Source organism: Papaver somniferum, chromosome 5, assembly GCF_003573695.1.
Source record: "Papaver somniferum cultivar HN1 chromosome 5, ASM357369v1, whole genome shotgun sequence".
Taxonomy (NCBI): domain Eukaryota; kingdom Viridiplantae; phylum Streptophyta; class Magnoliopsida; order Ranunculales; family Papaveraceae; genus Papaver; species Papaver somniferum.
In genome coordinates this window covers 67504776-67517277 of record NC_039362.1, presented here as the reverse complement: position 1 = coordinate 67517277, position 12502 = coordinate 67504776, and the positions used below count along the sequence as shown (strand labels likewise).

The window sequence follows — 12502 nt, the reverse complement described above, 5'->3', positions numbered from 1 at the left end:
AAAATTTCAAATTTTTTTTTCGTTTGTGTTTCTACGTCGGGAGAATTTACAAGAATTCTCCAATTGCGGTCTTGCAGAAACATCATGCTGATGGAGAGTCAAGTTAAAGAATTCTTGTTGTAGCCTTGCATGTCTAGCTTCAAGTTCTTGCAATTTCTTTAACAAAAACAGCAAAGTTTCTTCTTCTTTTGAGGTTTCCATGAATCCCCAACTGACGGGATACTAGAGAGAAATGTGACAAGAATTTCTCTTATGAATTTTGGTGGTTTTTGCAGTTCTCTTTCTTTATTGAATATTTTGAAATGGTAGTTCCAAGATTCAGTCAACTACCAGCTGATAACTAATTTACGTAAGAGAACAACACATTGAATTTGTAGGCACACGCCATGATTGACAGTATGTGGTCGTCATATTGTATCTCAAATGACTGATATCCACGCTGATCAACCAAGGTAACACTACACAGGCAAGAAATATACTCTTATGTGAGGGAAAAAAAAACAGATATGACAGGAACTAGGTGCTTTCACCTTGCTAGCTACTTACACAATCTCTGAGTGGCATTCCTGACACCCTCAGATCCTGGCAGAATTTAGGGCCTGTGGTGTGTGGGCACGTCACCATCTACCCAAGTGTGGGAGCAAGTAGCTAGCACCCTAGTAAGGTTCAGTAAAAAAAAAGGGTATAAAACAGAGTGAAACAGTAGGCTGGGTCAGGTGTCATGGAGGCAATTGCCTCATTTTTTTTGCTCGGTGCTGAGGCAATTGCCTCATATAGCCAAATAAAGAACAATTAAATATTACAGCAGTAAACCAAGAAGATAAAGATTAAGATACCATTGAAAAATATTTCCGCCTGGAAAAAACTTATGGCTGAGACATCATAAACCCAGAGCACATTCTGTCAAACTGACTTTTGCATTAATTGATTGAATAAGTACTGTTGTTTGCTTCTGCACAGGATAAAACAAGTTTCTTAGGTATCTCTATCTATATCTGGAACGAAATTCTAACCCATTTATGGCATGTATGGTAAAACACCTGAAAGTTAATAGGTTGGGACCCGCCGAACTTACGATGTTTTAATGCTAACACTTGCAAAAATATGTACAAGAGTAAGACCCTTTTTACTCCTGCTGTCATTTCATTTGGTTTACTTCTCAAGAGAGGTGCATTTGAGTAATTTTAAGTTCCAACCTTTGAAATTCAACTGAAATAAGTCAAATAACTCCCATGGTATCTGAACCATTGATGGGACTACACAGGCCTATATTAGGCCTGCTTTTGCCTAGAATTTTTTATGAACCTATTCTCTTTCCCAGACACGTTTTGCACCCCACAAATTCATCATTGTCTCCGACAAAAAACCAGGAAACAAGGCCTGCATCAAATCATCAAGCAATACCACGCGTAGATTGAACACATTACTAATAGGATCCAGTGCATGATACCAGACAGAAAAGTAATTAGCAAACATCATCACACTGCACACTCCAGCGAATATTTACAACATACCTAGCAACACAAATATACAGAGAAACACCAAGCCCAAGTGAATAGCAATTTACTTTGTAAACCTGTACAAACCAGAAAAAAACACTCATGACCTTTGACCGCAATCTATAATTTTAAGAACTCGCTTAGGAAGTACAACATACCTGGCAATACCTATGAAGAGAGAAAGAGATCTTTCGACAACGGCTGTGCATATTCCAAGCAGCAGTCACTAATTAAAGACATATTCACATGATCTGTGTACAATTTCAATTGAAAGTTTAGACCAAATTAAGCCAACCAAGCAGTAGCCACATTATTGAATAAACAATAGGAAGATACCCAAAACACAAATAGATATAGAACAGATTTGAAATAATGAAGCTGGCTGAACACAAAGATGTACCCGTAGAAATGTTCATCACAAAATATGTACTGAAACTCTAGTCTTTACTCTTTGTAATTAGATTTTAAATAGGATGTTCAGCCATTTCATATGTGCATCCTCGTAAGAAAATCTTATTATCACAGTATGTGTATAACTGATGTTTCCTACAGATTTGTCACACTCCCTTCCAGACTCATGTGAAGACAAACTAACTTCTACCATTTTCAGAGAATGATCTAGCCGTCATGTAGAGCAAGATCTAACACTACTAAGAACTATTGCAAAGTACTAAAGCGTCTTGTGAAAATTCTTTCTGGTGATTTATGTCTTATGAACTAACGCAATATACATATCATCGGCTTAGCATTTGTAACCCCAGATACGAAAGTGACACTGAAAAACAATTGTTGTTACATTTTTCATTTTTGAAATTTTAATCAAACCTCAGAGTCTCAGACTACTTTCCAAATGAGCGACAAGTAAACACCAACAATCCAATCAGCTAATCATAAACCCATCAGTATACAATATGAAAAAAGCTTAAACAAGTATAGCAACAGAATACTAACTATAACAACATCAAAGGGAACTTACCAAGAATTATTGAGTGTGGAGGAATTATACCCTACCTAATTTCTGCTGATCCTGGCTAAGACCTTAACGATCCTTCTCTGTGAGGTTAAAATGCCGACACATTTTATCACTGTAAACAAAGCTCAACATGCAGACGAACTAGTTCGTTACCTCCTCAAGAAACAAGAATTTTTCTTCTACAGTAGTAGATGCGAGTAGAACAATATTAGTAGAGAAGGAACTGACAAAGGTTTATATAGCATGATACGAAAGGACAGCATTACTTTTCTTTCTTTTTGATTTATATCTACTGCACAAAGCTGCTACAAAATACAGTCTCTTATTTGACTAAGAGCTCGTTACAAATACAATGATACATGCATCTTACACATCCCAAAAAAAAAATTACAATGAACAACATAACCTAACTAATCAAACCATACATTAGACAAAAGAGCAAGCAAGCCAAAAATTATTACTTAAAAGAAGTTAAAAGGAAGTTAGAAATGGTGGAGACTTTAAACCTTTTTAGATATACCGAACCCCTTTTCACCTCCAACTAGTTTTCTGTTTCCTGAGAACTAGCCAAAAAAGCTTCTGCAATTTGCCGACCCACAGAAGCATTGCTTCATTCTGCCAGATTCCACATAATCATAAGTCAACTCTGTCATTGGAGGAATGTGTTTAAATGCATAAAACATGATATGCGGAAAAGAATCCTCGTTTTGACCACGTAAAACAAGTTGCCAAAAGACATTTGGAGAGCAGCCATGGTTCATGAAACGAGCTACATTTCCCATCTTCTTTGCACTGATCATCATAGGTAATGCAGGCTTGAATGCCTCATTCAAATCCACAGGCTTTTCTTCTCCTATTAACTCTGGCACATAATTCCATTCATTTGAGTAGTCTCCCACATGGGTAGCATTGAAGATATAATCATCGTCTACATGTGCTCCTCCTCTGTCATCTTTATCTATGACTTCTCCTGCATATTCACAAATAAAAGTGCCTGCACGTATAGGATCCCAAGAACGAAGACCCCAACCTTTATTCTTCGTCATAAATACCTCCAGCCGAACTTTTGGACCGTTTTGGGACACTTGATTTTTGCAGTTGGGGTAACATGAACAAGAAGGACCACACTCGTGTATCAAAGACTTTTGGATCGCGAGGACCCCATTGGCATATGGGGGATCACCTCCATTTGCCAGAATACAAGAGCAATTGGAACTTGGAAGACATTTACCACCTTGACATTTGCAGCCAATTAAGGGATTCACAGGTTTAAGATACTTGAGACCAGTATGATAAAGAAAATGCGCAGGTCTTCTATCACCAATATCAATCTCATTCACAAGCGGAACTGGTACCTTCTCTGCTCCGGCGGTTATGTCTTGTAATATAAGCCCAGGACGAGAATTAATGTCCTCCCTCCATGATTGAATCGATTTCCAGACAGTGAATGCTTCGGGTTGCCCAGGCATCCTCACCATTTTATATTTGAAAACACCAGCACCTGTTTTAGTTTTCTCAGTCCATGATTTTTGTATTTTATAAAGACCATCATACATATATACTTTACCAGTTGGGTTAGCAACATCCTTCACACCTCTAATAACCCTCACTTCACTAGCCCGATGCAAGCTTTTCTCCAGTGCAAGATTTCCCCTTTCAAGCTTTTGATCACCTTCATCTTTTCCACCCTGCCCACTATAAATCAACACATTCCCATCCCCAACATCATCCTCATACCCTCCAGATGAAACAACACTTAAAGCAATAGGTTCTTCACCTTGATCAAACTTCAAAACCATATAATCAATCCCCGCCATACTCTGAGCATGTAATCCCACCAAGCAAAGCTCTATCCTAAAATAAAATATGTCTCCAACTTCAATCCCATTAACAACCCCAACCCTCTTCCTCATATTTGTCCTCAACCCTTGTGCCATCATTATCGACCCCGCTGTCAAATCAGGTCGCTTATTAATTTCACCTTCAACTTGAGCAAGCCTTCTTCTAAGTGCATCAAATTTCATCAAAACATTCCCAACAGATACACTATCCCCTTCTTGTGATGATAACCTAACCTCTTCACTAATTTTCACCCTCTTAGTAGGTCTAGTAATACTAGAAGACCTTTGCTTCCCTCCATTACTACCACCAGCTGAATCTATAATTGGTATACTACTGTTAGTACTATTCCCTTGATCATTCGTCGAAGAAGGGGTTTTTGGGATTTTCTTGGGGAGATCGGGTTTTGCTGGTGTGTGAACTGGGTACTGAGGGATTGAAGGGTTAAAAAAAGGTTGATAAAACTGAGAAAACTGAGCAAACCCAGTTGGATTTGGTGGTGGTTGTGGTGGTGGAGGATGAGAAACTTGGGATCCAAATGGTGGAAATGAAGAAATCGGAGATATACAACGTAAAGGCTTTACATCTAAAACTCTATTCTTATCAAAAGTAGGAGGATCAGAACCCAAACCTGTTTCCATTGCAATCCTTTTCAGCAACTGAAGTAGTTAGATTTGAAGCAGCAGAATCAACAGATCAGAAACAAAGATCTTATCTGGGAGTGATTTTTGAATTTAGCAGGCAATTCTTTTTTTGGTAACTTCGGAATAAATGAAACCCTAACTGAAATGAGAAAGATGAAGTGAATTTGGCAAGTCTAAAAATATGCTTACTACTTTTACCAAAACTGTCTGTTGCCCAATCGTGTGAAGAGTCAATAGTCAACATACACCTCCAAGTGTGACCACGCTCACTCCACGTGTGATCAGTAGTTGGTGTAATTATGTATTTTTTGATCGGTTTTTTTTTTTTGATCGGTTTAATTATGTATTGTTAGGACATCGATTTTGGTTGGGGAAAACCAATCGAGTCGTGCTACCCCACGCGACAGGATTTAAGACCAGTCCATTCAGTAGGATCCTTCTCAAGGCAGTGGCCATTGCATCAAAGTGTTCCTTTTTTATGTCTTCGAAAGAAAAAGTGCACTTGGTACTTATGAGTCTATAAGACATTAAAGTGTTCCTTTTTTATGTCTATTTCTTTAGTTTTTGAAACTGCAGTCGAACTGAAATCATAGAGAACTGAAATAACTGGGGAACCATAAGTTCATAAGTATCCTGGTGCCTTCCATTCGGTAGCCTTCTTAAGTGAGAAGATACATAGAGAATCCATAGAACTCAAGATTCACCATAGAAGTTGGTTTTAGCAGAATAGATTGGAAAAAAATTTCATCACCTTTCATGTAGATGACGGTACAAAAAATTTGAATTTTCAAAATTCATTTACAAAATAACAAAAATCTTCCAGGTTGACTGTTGTTTACCTGTTCTGGTTGCAAGATTTTAACATCAATGTCCGAACCCTTCTTCAACCTTTTCGTCAAAAAAAAAAAAATGCTGTAATATATGTTTGAGCCCCTATCCGGTGCTTGGTTTCTAAATTCTCTTCTGTATATCTAAAATTTGTCTACTCGTTGGATCTCCCTTACGTAACCATCTCTTCACCAGTCATTCTTCTCACTCTTCCACCATGTTCTTGTCCTCTGGCTTTCGTCGCTGCATACATTTCCTTTTCCTCCTAGTTTTCCCCCTCCTGTTATCCAATCTCAGCCTTACCCCTTTCAATACTTTTTTTACCGTCCTCTCCTTCTGCTCTGTTGTTTCGTCTTTCCTAAACACAGTTTCCATCCTACTCTGGAATCGCAGACAATCACTTTGGTACTCATCAAATATCTCTTCAGCGCGGGAACATTTTTGCTCCAATTCTTTGCACTTTTTCTGCTCAGACAGGTTTTGCTTTTTAAGCGAGGAAACTAATTTCTGTTCCTTTTGGGAATTAACGATTTCTATCTTTAGCTTCGACACTTCAGCCTCTGTCTGATTTATCACACCCTTCAGCTTAGATATTTGATTTTGCAGGTTTACGACGTCCCTAGTATAGTTGCCTGATTCCACTTTGAGTAACTCTACTTCTTTCAGAGCTAGATCCTTCAATGATGATTCAGCAGCAACAGTCTTCCCCAGATTTAAAACTTTTTCTTGTTCCCTCTTCAAATCTTCTACAAGAACAGTGATGAGGTTTTCATTGTTACTGGTCTTGCAACGTTTCTTTTCTGGACCATCATCTTCTGGAGTAATTTCCTCGCAATCAGAAATGCATTTTCTCTTTGTTGAGGGACTTCGCAAAAACTTGGAAGACATTGTAGACATAAGAATGCCGACAGGGACGAGAACTTCAACAGTTTCAAACTGGAGTTGTTTTTCTAGCAGGATAGCTTGTGGAGTTGAGATATATGTGCAAACATCGCCAGCTGGGGTTGTTGTGGGCATGTCACTTGCAACTTGTTTGTCAGCAAATAATAGTTTTTTTTCCAATATGTTACACCTTTGTTGCTCAGCAGTGATTCGCATTTCAAGAGCTGAGCATATAAAAGAAAGCAATAGCTGCTGAGCGCTGTTATTTTCTTTCAGCTGCATCATTTTGTCGTTGTGCTGATTGATCACATGGTTCTGACTACAAATCTGCTTTTTCATTCCTTTAGCTTGCTCAATGTAGATGGCAGATTCTTTTTTGAGGGATTCGACTTCTTTCAAAGATATTTCTTTTTCAGTTTTCAGATCAAAATTACTTTTCTCTAACCATTTAACCTTTTCCTGTTCCTTCCTTAAATCTTCTTTCAGAGCCTTGACGCTGTTTTCACTATCCCAAAGCTTTTGGGATAATATCTTCAAGCAATAAAGATCACGATGTAAAAGATAATAAGTATGCATAATTCGTTTGGAATATATAAGGTGGAAAAGTAAGTTCTACCATACCTTCCAAGCACGATCTCCACCACTGGATTCAACATCTTCGCTTCCATCCATTTCTAGAGTCTTTATCTCAGTGAAACTAATTGACTTTCTCTTTATTTGCAGGTTTGTAAAGGTATTAGGCTTATCGGTTTCTTTACATAAGGGAGCAGCTTGAGAGGTCGAAATAGTTATGCTGTTACAAACTTTGACAGATGGTGGAGTTGCATGGGTGTCAGTGGTAAACCGGTTTGCAGATTGTAGTTCCTGAGAAGAGGAAAAAGTTAGTTTGTTCACACTAAAATGACCAGACAAGAATTGAGGTGTGAAAATTTGATTAGGCAAGGAGTTGGAAAACCAAATAAACTACCTCAATTAAAGATATCCTCTGGCTCTGGGTAGTATTTGGCAATTCACCACTAAGCATCGGCCAGTATTTGCTCAATTCTTTACGAACCTGAAAACAGAAAATCTGGATGTTAGCAAGTAAAAAGTAAAAACAGTGAGCTGCGATGAGAAAACAAGAAGAGGGAGTAGACACAATTAATTTAAAACAATCAAAGAAGAATAAGGAACCAAAGGTCAAGAGTATTCCACCGATTCTATCACACGCCACGTCGACTCCAATGGGGAGGCATCAGACTTAGAAGAGCCAGTGATAGGTCTGTCCTCGAGTAAAGCTTCAACACAGGCAAGGACAGACTTTGACAAGGATTTTAAATGGTATCCTCCCTCCAAGGCCATCACAATTCTTCCACTGGCAAATGCCATTAACTAGAAAAAGTGACAAAAGTAGAGCCACTGGAAGAGTTAATCAGACCTTAACAAAGATAAAGGATAACATCCACTAGAAAGATGAGAAAATTTATTCAAAATCCAACCTTCTTTAACATAACAGAATATCCATTTGGTGTAACAAAACAACCCCCTAGGGTATCACCAGCAGCTGTTGCATGGAGGGCATCACAGGTTGATAATTGGCACAAATTCAAAAAGAAACAATCATTACGTATTAATGTTAGAAATTAACAAGACATTGATAAAAATAATTGGCACTAAAGAAGATAATTGGCACAAGATGAATATGCCATTTCATATGTGGCGCATCACATGTATTTTGATAAGCAAGCTTTCAAGGTAAAACAGCCAAAATGAGATGTTAAAATACCGCAATCAGATTTTTATTCATTGAGCTTTTTTCCCCATATATATATTTATATATATATATAAAATACTGGAACTGTGGAACATGCCTAAACTTAAATAAAGGGTTGGAAAAAACATAACAATACTAGCAGATTAAGAACACAGTCAAAGAAGATGCATACCAAACCCCGGGTACAATACCTGCATCGAATCCAGCCGAAATTAGAATGATGTCTGGATTAAAAGCCTTGGTAATTGGAATCAATACATGATCCCAGACAGCAAAGTAATCAGCGTCACCACACTCTCCTTGCTCCCACGGGACATTTACATTATACCCTGTACCTGATCCTTCTCCTATCATAACATGAGAACCATCGTCCCCAGCTGGAAAAAATTCCCCAAAGTCGTGCCTGCGTAAAACAGAAGATGCCAATGGTGTTACAAGATACTTTATACTTGAGGGAATACGAACAACATCTTCTAATAAATCTTCAATACCTATGAACGTTGAAGACCAACACACGAGGATCTTCCCAGAACATATTTTGAGTGCCATTACCATGATGGACATCCCAATCAACAATCAATATCTTCTTAATACCCAATTCTGGCTGCAAATAAAATAATCAAACAAATAATTAACAAGTGAAAATGAGGGTTATATTGTAATGATACAGTAAATCCAAACCAAAAGTCAAAATTTCATTACAACCATAATCAAGCCTACTACTCCATACTTTTTCATTCACAAGAACATTTGCTGCAATAGCCACATTGTTAAAAATACAAAACCCCAATGCTTCATCAGCCTCTGCATGATGGCCAGGAGGTCTAACAATAGCAACAGCCGAATCCAATTTCCCTTTCGCAACCTTCTCAGCAACCTACTCAAAAAGACATGCAAAATAATTTACAAGAAGCCTTGAATTAAGACCCCCACAAGAGACAACCAACCAATCACTTGAAGCCTGAGTGAACCCGGTATACCAACACACACATCAACATTACCTCAATAGCACCACCAGCAGCAAGATAAGCAGACTGTGAAGATCCTTCATTAAAATATATTGAATTGAAGTCCTCAGCAATGACTTTCCTCTGAGAATCGGTCTTAGACCTTAAACTCTTTATCAAATCAATATATTTCTGTTCATGAACTAATCCAATGTACTTGTCTTCAGCTTCTTTAGCTTTCATTACCAAACATCTACACATACAATTAGAATCTTTATCAAGAAAACAAAAATTGCCCAAAATAAAGAAAATAAAACTAGGGTTTCATTTATTATACCTTTGAGGGATATTAGCAGATTCAAGCCTAGACCAAATAGCTTTGATCCGATTAGGGATCTCAGGATGATGTTCGGTGTCTTCTGGGGGTTTTGCATGTTCACACATCCTCTCATCATACAGTAACCCGACACGTGGACGGACTGCATTGGTCCGTGAGTGAATCTCCATTAGAAAGAGACTGGTATCGAAGAGACAAAGGAGAAAAAGAAAAGCGTGAAGAAGATGATAATAAATGTGAAAAGAATATACTGTAGGAAAATAGTGGGGTTTTGGAGGGAAAGTAGGTCTCCGGATCTCTTTCTTGTTTTTTTGTTTTTCAACTTCTACCTTCGATGGTTCAAGTTAATAATCCTCCTCCGTGCAAAGAAGACTCCTGGTAGTTTATTGATTCTTTTTAGTAGTGGAGAGCAAAATTAGATTTCAAGGGACCAAAAATCATACTCTCTCCGTCCACATTATATAGGCGGAGAAGTGAGTTTCTCTTAGAATAAGATTTTTCTTTTATTTTCTACATTTCCATCCTCTTTCCTGTTTTATCCTTTGTACAATTTCCAACACTAGAAACATTAACTTAATTGTGGTGATAACTACCTATAATAAATAAGGGCAATATATGGAAAAACCTATCTTGGAATTGAAAGTCTGCCTATCTAATGGGACTACAAATTTTTACAACTCCGCCTTTATAATAGGGACGGAGGGAATAGTGGAGAGCTGATTATAAAAGCAAGGGCTATGGGGTGGGTTAGGGAGGAAGTGATAGTGTGTGTGTTTTACTCCATGAGAGGAATTAGATGAAGGGCATGTAAGGAATTTGAATTCTAGAAAATTTCAGCATCTTGAAAATGAATTTCATCCTTCCTAAAAATTTGTTTGGCATGATTATAAATGAAATCATCATTATATTATTTTAAGGCAGTGACTAAATGCAACCCACATCCTAACTAAATACAACCTTCGGTCAGAAAATGAAACAACCATGAACCATAATAATGTGGGTCATGAGAACGCGCCTTAAACTTCATCTGTTCATCATCTTGCCCAATTTTAGGTTTATTTTCAAACCATATCTATTTTTTTGTTTTTTGTTTTGGAAACTTTGATCGTGTGTTCAAGATAACGCTGCAACCATTTCTACAATTAGTTAAGAACTCTAAACCTTAATAAATTCTAAATCTCAAATCCTAAAATCATATTATAGATTCACGGTGTTACTGATCGACGATTTTATTATTTAATTGGATGATGATCTTACTGCCCAACTTCTACTAACATCGTTATATATCTTGGGGCAGTTACATAGCATATTCATCACTAATTAATGAATACGATGATGGTGGCCATAATATCAAGATCAAGCCTAAACATTCATCATTTTTTTTTTAAGAGTTATACATCATTTTTTAGTAGAGTTTGTAGTTTTTTAGTAGAATTTGTAATTCTGATGGTAGTTCTTTCCTTATAGAAACGCCCATGAGAATTATAAACCGATGAGGATAAAGATGATAAAAGAAGGTTTTTGTTACCACCTTAATATGGGTAACAAATATTTTGACTTATTAATAAAGGTTGTATTTAACCTAATGTTGGGTTGTATTTAGTCGCTGCCTTATTTTAATTATTTAATATTTATTTGTTTAAAAATTTATTAAATTATTAGAATTGATAAATAAAACCATTTTGATGGGTTATAATTGATATTTATGTAAATATATAACTGATGGTTACCAATTTTATTATTTGAATGTACTAAAAAAATAAAATAATTACATAGCAGGCAAGCGAACAACAAGCTGCGCCGCAAGTTCTTTTTGAATTGCAAAACCTGTCCTTTTAAAAACGAACTCTCTCGAATCGGGGTCATGACATTCATGGGCATGATTTTCTGGACTCTCTTAAGAAGTCCAAGTAAAATAGGTTGCAGCTGGCTGGTTGGCAATAGGCGTGATACAAATATTTTTAGATCCCTGGATTCCAACTATCCATGGTGGGATCCCTATAAGAAGTTCAAATGGAAATACGAACATTACTAAAGTCCAGCATCCTATAAATGAGGATACGGATCAATGGGATATGCCTAATGTTCTCTAACTTGCAGACAGTTACACTGCTTATCAAATTCAAAGAGTGCCAATCAGTTATGTAGCTGAAGATTGCCTCATTTGGAAACTTACAAACCATGGGGATTATACTTTTCAATCATTCCATAAATTGCTTCAAGATTCTCAATGAGAAACTTCTAACTCTGGTGAAAACAATTTTGCATGGAAGAAGTTCTGGTCTACTCAAAAGATTGCTCCAAAAATAAAAACATTTGTGTGGAGAGTAATACATAATGGACTAGTTGCACAAAAAATAAGTAGGTTTGTTAAAGAAGTTTCTCCAGATTGTCCCCTATGCAACTCAACAACCGAAACAGTGGACCATCTTTTGATCCACTTCCCCTTCGCCCAAGCAGTATGGTTTGCTTCACCACTGGGACTTAGACTGCAAGGTAATACTCTGCTGACTCTTTCCCAACTCGTGAATGGGTGGTTACAGGTGTCGATAGAGACTACTCTATTTCACATGGTCTGGCCATTTGTTGGGATATCTGGAAAACTCGCAACACAAAAGTTTCCAAGAATAGAGCTATTAATGTTGAAGGTACACTTAAAATAGCTTTCTACTGGTTCAATCTATACTTTCACATTAATCCAGAAAACCAACTAGAAGTTGAGAATAACAATCCCCAGATTGCCAACCAACTGGGAACTCCAGTATGGACTCCTCCTAAGTATCAGACCATAGATATCAAT

The 12502-nt window shown here is 37.3% G+C and overlaps 2 protein-coding genes and 1 long non-coding RNA gene across 3 annotated transcripts; all 3 read right to left on the bottom strand.

Annotated features, from left to right (window-relative positions):
* Positions 1-1393: 1393 nt before the first annotated feature.
* Positions 1394-1860, bottom strand: LOC113277490. Its single transcript, XR_003324953.1, has 2 exons — positions 1658-1860; positions 1394-1576 (listed from the first exon to the last, which is right to left on the bottom strand). It is a non-coding gene; the product is annotated as an uncharacterized LOC113277490 (long non-coding RNA).
* Positions 1861-2716: 856 nt separating this feature from the next.
* LOC113281807 (histone-lysine N-methyltransferase, H3 lysine-9 specific SUVH1-like) lies at positions 2717-5111 on the bottom strand. The gene has a single exon (XM_026530669.1). The coding sequence runs from the start codon at positions 4950-4952 to the stop codon at positions 3036-3038; it is 1917 nt and encodes a 638-aa protein (XP_026386454.1). The 5' UTR covers positions 4953-5111; the 3' UTR covers positions 2717-3035.
* A 531-nt stretch (positions 5112-5642) lies between these two features.
* On the bottom strand, positions 5643-10112 carry LOC113281805 (histone deacetylase 18-like). Its single transcript, XM_026530668.1, has 10 exons — positions 9703-10112; positions 9420-9618; positions 9149-9295; positions 8910-9022; positions 8610-8821; positions 8144-8208; positions 7860-8036; positions 7633-7719; positions 7287-7529; positions 5643-7196 (listed from the first exon to the last, which is right to left on the bottom strand). The coding sequence occupies exons 1-10, from the start codon at positions 9870-9872 to the stop codon at positions 5988-5990; spliced, it is 2622 nt and encodes an 873-aa protein (XP_026386453.1). The 5' UTR covers positions 9873-10112; the 3' UTR covers positions 5643-5987.
* Positions 10113-12502: the final 2390 nt, after the last annotated feature.

Excerpts from the sequence above, each read along its gene's own strand:
- LOC113281805 (XM_026530668.1), bottom strand. The coding sequence starts at position 9,872 with ATGGAGATTCACTCACGGACCAATGCAGTCCGTCCACGTGTCGGGTTA. Across the intron at positions 7,720-7,859 it reads CGTGGCGTGTGATAGAATCG|GTTCGTAAAGAATTGAGCAA; the intron begins GTGGAATACTCT and ends TTCTGTTTTCAG. Across the intron at positions 7,197-7,286 it reads GTGGAGATCGTGCTTGGAAG|ATATTATCCCAAAAGCTTTG; the intron begins GTATGGTAGAAC and ends TATTGCTTGAAG.
- LOC113281807 (XM_026530669.1), bottom strand. The coding sequence starts at position 4,952 with ATGGAAACAGGTTTGGGTTCTGATCCTCCTACTTTTGATAAGAATAGA.